General features: G+C 33.6%; 1 protein-coding gene across 1 annotated transcript; it reads left to right on the top strand.

Annotated features, from left to right (window-relative positions):
- The first annotated feature begins 217 nt into the window (after positions 1 to 217).
- LOC124947140 lies at positions 218 to 7594 on the top strand. Its single transcript, XM_047488873.1, has 23 exons — positions 218 to 295; positions 958 to 1150; positions 1228 to 1596; positions 1638 to 1875; positions 1956 to 2141; positions 2290 to 2441; positions 2510 to 2611; positions 2805 to 2922; positions 3008 to 3140; positions 3220 to 3451; positions 3535 to 3744; positions 3825 to 3936; positions 4003 to 4156; positions 4231 to 4397; positions 4758 to 4868; positions 5015 to 5236; positions 5310 to 5549; positions 5617 to 5969; positions 6056 to 6318; positions 6399 to 6585; positions 6662 to 6853; positions 6966 to 7177; positions 7236 to 7594. The coding sequence occupies exons 1-23, from the start codon at positions 220 to 222 to the stop codon at positions 7412 to 7414; spliced, it is 4401 nt and encodes a 1466-aa protein (XP_047344829.1). The 5' UTR covers positions 218 to 219; the 3' UTR covers positions 7415 to 7594.

The raw sequence follows: 7594 nt of genomic DNA, 5'->3' as shown, positions 1-7594 counted from the left end.
CTTCATAGTACAAGATAACTTTCGCAGAAGGGAAAAAATCTTACGAATGCGACAAGAAAGAAGAAGAACAAGAAAGGAAAGTTGAGAGCAAGGGAGATCTCGCGAAACTTTGGTAATTATTCAAAGAAGTTTTAGCCGATTTAGATGCGTGCAGAGGCGAGAATAAAAAAGTGTACGGCACGCTATCATTAAAAAAAATTCGTATGGTTAAAACGCCTAATGCGTTCTCCTGACAGTAGGAAGGAAAAACGTACGCCACGAATTGTAAGGGCGGTACGTCGTAACAGCAAAAAATGTAAGACGTATTTTTTTAAGCTTTATCTCGACACTGGCCCGTTTTCTCTCTCTCTCTCTCTCTCTCTCTCTCTCTCTCTCTTTATATATATATATATATATATATATATATATATATATATATATATGTGTCTTGAATATATCGACAAGTCGATGTAGCTTGTCTTTCTCGTATATTCTCGGGTTTTGGAGCCAACTGCAGAAACTATAGGATGGAAACTCATATTTTTTAAGTTGAATATTCTAGTTTACATTAAATGTTGTATTACGATGTTTGTATGTATACATATATGTATGTATATATGAATAGAATTTGCAAAAATTTTATTGTTAGTTTACTATGTGATTCTTCGATGAGGAAATAAGTAAACTCATGTTGTAATCACATTTGCAATTTTTTTAGAGTACCCTGCGCTGCAATTTACTCCAAGGCCTAATTCTCTCAAATACGTCGATAATTCAATATACTTGATCCTCTTCATCGTCTTCGTCGTATATTTTTTTCGAAAAGAAGATATCTATCAAACACATCGACAATTCACTATTACCATTACTACTGCTAATACCCGCAGTACGCTGAGAAACGGGCCAATCGAAGGACAAAGCATAAGAAATTTTGAATTCGTCGGAGCGAACAATTTAATATAACTTGGACGTCCATAGTGTATCAAGAAGAAAACGTTAAAACGGCCTCAATCGAACGTCCAAGTAATAGTAAAAGTAGCGTCGTTGTGTTGTATCAAGGAGGATCTTTCGAGCCACCAAAGACATTTTCAAAGCAACTTGTTCGACTTTCAAAATCTGATCGATCCGTCGTTCGAACATCGGATATCACTTCAGAGCCTTCTCCTGCTAGGTAAATCACTTCATTTTATTATACTTCTAATCTTTCTAAAATAACCCTAAATAAAATAAAATTGTGTTCTTTTGTAGAATAAAGCTGATCGAGAGTCCAGAATATCGATCACCATATTATTCGATCCCACGAAAAAGAATTACTTCTAGAAGATATTCTCGAATATTGAGACAATCAGAACCTTTGAACGTGAACATTTATCACAAGAGCAGAGTCGTACAAGTTACACCTTCAAAGAAAGATCACTGGACAGCAGCCGAAAGACCGAAGCAAACTGATCCAATCAATAGCAAAGATCCTGTTTCTAGTCACGAAGAAGTTTTTAGTTATAAACTTGAGGACTGTCAAAAAATATTAGAAAAGGCTTGCAAAAGTGATAAGCATTTAAGAGAGAAATGTTATTCTTCTAACTCATATAACTCAAAGCTGATGACTCAAAGTGTTAAGTGAGCTTTTTCTCTAATTAAAATATAAATATTAAAGGTTAATTAAAAATATCGGAGGACGTTCGTTATAGTACAAGAGAACAGGGTAAAGAAGAAAATATGAAACACTCTATGCTGTCACCAAATTTGAATTTCTTGGTACAAAATATGGATGCGCAAACACGTCCAAATGATATAAACGATCAAGCTTGCATTAGCATGAACGATATCGACGAAAGTAGAAGAGTTTTTCCATTTCAGGCAACTCCCAGTGGGAATTTAAAAGTTATTCCAAATCAGGTACAGTCCTGATTCGTGTACTCGTCAGAAGTACAAAAAAATGTAATAAATACCCCTTTTAAATAAGATCCTTTTTTCAGATCGTTTTCGAATCTAAAAAAGTCAGTGTATTAGTGGCAGATCCACGGCACACGAAGGTTAACGTTAAGGCAGAGCTCAATAAATCTAACATCAACATGAATAGATCTGTTTCCGACCTCTCACCTAAGCACAGTTTAATCGATCTTCCTCCAGGAGTGACATCGTCGGCGATCAATCATTTACAAGTAATATTAACGATCAAATTTCTTTTCTTTTCTCTCGATAATCGACGTTCTGTATTAATTAAGTTTAATTTATATCGTAATATTGTCACTTTGTGTTAAAAGTATTATGATTTAGTAATACTGCAGTTTTGAATATCCAACACAACAGGCTCATAAAAAGTTACCCGATATCCAAGTAGAGTATAAACCAAGAACACAGCCATATAAAGCTAAAGTATATCAGCCAGAGATGGAGCAGAATCAATCAATACAAGCTACGTCTAATCAAGTTTCTCCGATCCAAGAAGTACCTCTCTCTTCGTAAGTGCTATCTTATCTATCTATTACTTTGACATAGTATTCGTAATTATTTTATTGAATTGCATCAGGCTCGGTTTAATGCAAGAGGAACCAATCGATTGGAATAGTGTTATTCTTCCGGAAAAAACTGATTTATATCAAGAATTAGCTAGGCGTATAACGAATTATAAGTAAATCCTTTGGAAATAATGAAACATTGGAGTAATATATTATAAGCGTATGAAAAAATGCATATTCAGGGATTCGAACCACGATCATCGTTATCGCGTGCGGTTCTTTAACCAAGCTAATCAAGAATCCAGAATGTCCATTCTTTCGTAGTCTTATTAACATGCGCTCTAAAATATTTATGTATTGTTTAAGGAACGCTGATTGCATTATTCAAATAGATCAGGATGAATTTCATTGTCATCTTTTAGTTCTTCAAAGCTATAGTACGTTCTTCGATGAAAAGAATAGTAAAGAAATTGACTTGACTGAGGTAAGATTCTAATCCTATTTGTTACTTTACTTTAGTTAATTTACTATTTTTTTTAATACCTAATATAAATTTATTACCAATACAGAGCACTGTAACTTCGAAGGCATTTTCCATCATCTACGATTGGATGATTAGTCCAACGAGCGAAAGTTGTCATCTTCTACGTAGGGATAACATTTTGGAGATCTTTACAGCTGCTCAGTACCTTGGCATTAAAGGTTGTTCAAAGACTTTTAAATAATACCGATAGCTCAAAATTGAATATCATTGATCGAAATTAATTAAATTTTTTTCTAGAGTTAGAAGAACAATGCTGGGCTTTTATAGATAACAATGAACTTTTTTCGGAGAATACTGCATTTATATTATATATGGAAGCAAAGAAGATTAATAATACTGCCGTAATGGAATTAATGGTTCCTAGAATCATGAAGTTTTTTTTGATGCTCGTTAGCACGAAAGATTTCTTGGAATTATCCGTAGACGAATTATGTCTTCTGTTAAAATCAAATTATATTTGTGTTAATAGGTATATGATCTCGTAAATCATATAAAAATGTTTAAATTTTGTTGTAAAAATCTTATAATTTCTAATTATCAAATTTCCTTTAGCGAGATGGAGATTTTAATGTCTGCTGTAAGATGGTTGATGCATGATTGGGAGAATAGAAAAAAACATATGCTGGAAGTATTGAAATGCGTTAGATTTGGACTTATAGCACCATGGCAACTCGTTGATGTAAAAAGAAATCCTGAGAATCCTGAATTCATGGAACTGATGTCTTATCCGGAGATACAGAAAATGGTAGACGACGGTTTAGCGTAAGAATCCTTTCTTTTTTATTTTTTTTCACATATTTCTGTAAAATGATTAAAAAAATAACTATTCTTGCAATCAAAAGCTTTGTTATTATCAAATATTGGTATGGCAATCAAACCGAAGATTATTATCACTGGATCGATTTACTTGGCTTGTCAGAACCAACCAACCGTAATTGGGCCGGAAAAGATAAGGTACTTTTATATTCACTCAATACATCTTACTTGATATTTAATAAATAATACTCATGGTATTTCAAGAATTACGTGACATATCGAGAGTTCTTATTATATCTGGAGGAATATCAGAAGACAAAAATATCAGAATTAAAAGCTGGCAAGCAACAAATGAAACCAAATCCGCCTAATTCACCTCCCAAGGATTATTGCCAACCAACTTATCAACAAAGTCATTGTAATCATATGATTTTAATATCAAGTATATATTATAAATCAAATATACCTAATAAAACAAATAATAATACTAAGGTCAAAGAAGTTGTCTGGCAACTAATATGGGAAGAGCTTCGAAATATTGCACGTCCAAAGTATCATCCAGTAGTTATTTACCTGCAGAATCGTCAACCGGCATAATGATGACACCGGAGATGTTAAGCGTGTACCTTAACAGCTTGGATAGAAACGACGGGAAGGTGGTGAGTAAGTCACCGGCAGACTTCTTGCAAAATACAACCAATTGAAGTCTATCTAAGAGATTAAAGAATTGAAACATTTGTTTAAGTTTAGCTTACCAAAGATATATTTCTGATAAGTTTATTTATCTTGTATTTGTATTTATATATACATTGTACGTCAATCTTATCGGATATACGTATATATGTTTAAATAATATAATTATTAATATATCTCTTGATATCATTATAATTCTTGGTAAATTATTTACAAATGAAACGATACAAAAACACTGTGATAACTTATTGGTAAGTCGTAACGATCGAGAAATTCATCCTAATAATAATTGAAAATATGTATTCCTATTAAAATATATTTTTCAGAATGATAAAGTACAACAGGATCAAGAAAGAAATAATAAGCAAGTTAATTTTGACGTTAGACCCAACGATGACGCAAAATTGCAAAAGAAATCCTGCGATCCAATCAAAAATGTAATACAATTTAAGTGAATTATATTAATTTAACGAATGGTAGGGGTATTAGAGTCTAGTATCAAACGATCATAAAATCATAACCATATCGATGAAATACATTTTTGCTCTTGATAATGAAAACAAAATTGGCGTTTGACTTATAGAACATTGAACAATTTAATTACGAGACTCAGCAACAGAGTAACACAACGAATCTTTGTTACTATCGACAACAAGATTCGTTAATAAAAGAGCAGCTGAAAAAATGTAAGAAAACGAGATATTCCCATGAAAAGGCAACTGATTCCTCGAAGTCTGAAGAAGATGCAGCTACTACGATACAAGCTATGTATAGGGGTTATAAAGCTAGAAGGAAATATGACGAAGTTAGTAGAAAAATTGTAGAAAATTCTCAACTCATCATTTTTTACAGAAGACGTAGAAAATTTTATCTTCTAGATTAAAAGAACGTCATCCGAGAAGAAGCAGAATACGAAATGCATTGCTGAACTTTTATTAGCACCAGTGAGTCAAAAGCTTTATAAGCCTTTGAAACCAATTAAAGTTTCAAACAGTTTGGCCAGTCAGAGAAACAGAGAAAATAGAATACAGCAAAATGAAAGCCCGCGAAAGAAAGAAGGAAATCATTCGAATTTGTTGAATCAACAGAGTGTATCTAAGGATCTTGAAGGACTCCGAGTACGTAGATAATATAATTTCGTGATAAGAAGACAATAAAAAATAAATTACGAATTATATTTTTCAGTTCGACATGTTCTTGCATGAAACATTGCCAAATGAGCAACCTATGAAAATGTCTTATAACAATTTATCGAATTCAGTGGAGGTCTCAAAATTAATAAAGACGATAAAATCTCCAACATTTTTCAATAATTGCAATGAAATAACGAGCTCTTTTTCACATTCGGAAAAAACTGATCCTGATGATCCCTTCTCTCCGAGAATATGTATGTCTACACATACGGCTAATAACGCAACAGAAGAAAACGATGTTATCAAGAAAAATGGAATGCGTTATCAAGGTGGAGATAATATACAACAATTTTTACCGAAATCGAAGAAAGTTCAAACTTGTGTTTGTAATTACAGGAGACCATTGTGAGTGACTTATTCAATTATATATTTTACTATTAATTGTAATAACTCTAATTTAATATCTATTAAACTATCAATCCTTTTAATAGACCACAAAGATTGAGCAACAGTTTTTTAGGACCTAATATTGACAGTTACTTTTTGGATAATTCTTTATTTTATCCTGATCGTGAATCGATCCTAGTCTTTGGTGGTGTCGATCCTCATGAGGGATACGGTCATCCTGGAAACACCGGTAAGGATATTTATAGATTCAAACCAAATGAAAATTTATGGGAATTCGTTGAAGAAATTCCTGAGCCACGACATCATCATTCGGTTGTTTACCTCAAAGGTCGTATCTATCTAGTAGGTAATGTGTCACTTAAGGCCACTATTAATAAAATTATAAAATGTAGGAACGAAGCAAGGAGGATTTGTTTTGTTCGATAGGAGGAGCGGATCCTCGAGAAAACAATTCTCAAAAAAAGAGTATCGTAGTTGGAACGGTATGGAGCTACGATCCTACTACTAGAGTTTGGTACAATGAAGAAGATATGTTGACGCCAAGAAAGAATTTTTCTCTTGTAGTCAGCCATGGAAAGATGTATGCTATAGGAGGTCAAGATAGAAACGGAATGTGAGTTAGTACACAGCCAAAGAGCATATTTTTCATACATAACGAACAACAAGACGATTCGTTAGCATTTGTTCAGAGCGTTGAGGAGTGCCGAGGCCTTCGATCCATTGGAATCTACATGGAGAGAAATACAACCTATGTGTACAGCTAGGGTGGGTGCTGCTGGTATAAAATATAGAGATTTTATCTGGGTTGCTGGCGGCATGACAAAATCGAAGAAAGAACTATTCTCAAAGGACGTCGAATGTTACGACCCAATAAAGAATTCGTAAGTTCTATTTCCATTTAGATCACGTATCATAGTAATTTCTATATTCCCTAGTTTGTTACATCGACCCTTCTTGGCGATCCATAATCTTATCCGTTCATTCAAATTATAGATGGCTAAAAATGGAACCATTGAATTCACCAAGATGTTTCGCCACGCTTTATGTCGTTTCCGATTGTCTTTACGCGATTGGAGGTGCTTCGACTACAGAAAATAGTACCGATAGCATAGATCGCATTGATATTTGGGATCCTCATCTTTGCGTATGGAAGGAAGAAGCAAAAATGTCGATTGCAAGACACGGTCATTGTACAGCATCAATAGGTTTGTATTTATTTGTCTATAATTTAAATAAGATACCAAATATTGATACTCTTTTTAGGTGCCCAGTTATTAATAATTGGTGGTGTAACAACAGTCTTTATGAAGACATTGAGTAGCGTTGAATGTTATTGCTGCGAGCAGGGCAAGTGGATAAGAGGCGTGTCACCTCTGCCTTATGCCATTTCCGGTCACAGTACCGTAACATTACCTCCGGCAAATCTTTTAGTTGACTCTTGATATTATGTAGAAAGCGAATTAGAGAGAGAGAGAGAGAGAGAGAGAGAGAGAGAGAGAGAGAGAGAGAAGGAGAGAGAGAGAGAGAGAGAGGCATTCAACAATTATATATTTTTAATATCGAATTCATGTGTATAATTTATCAAATTATCTATACGTTGATTTATTCGAAGTTAAAGTGAA

Source organism: Vespa velutina, chromosome 2 (genome assembly GCF_912470025.1).
Source record: "Vespa velutina chromosome 2, iVesVel2.1, whole genome shotgun sequence".
NCBI classification, from domain to species: domain Eukaryota; kingdom Metazoa; phylum Arthropoda; class Insecta; order Hymenoptera; family Vespidae; genus Vespa; species Vespa velutina.
The sequence above is the reverse complement of the archived record's forward strand: the minus strand, read 5'-3'. Positions and strand labels throughout refer to the sequence as shown.

Excerpts from the sequence above, each read along its gene's own strand:
- LOC124947140 (XM_047488873.1), top strand. The coding sequence starts at position 220 with ATGCGTTCTCCTGACAGTAGGAAGGAAAAACGTACGCCACGAATTGTA. Across the intron at positions 296-957 it reads ACGTCGTAACAGCAAAAAAT|TGTATCAAGAAGAAAACGTT; the intron begins GTAAGACGTATT and ends GGACGTCCATAG. Across the intron at positions 2,442-2,509 it reads CAAGAAGTACCTCTCTCTTC|GCTCGGTTTAATGCAAGAGG; the intron begins GTAAGTGCTATC and ends GAATTGCATCAG.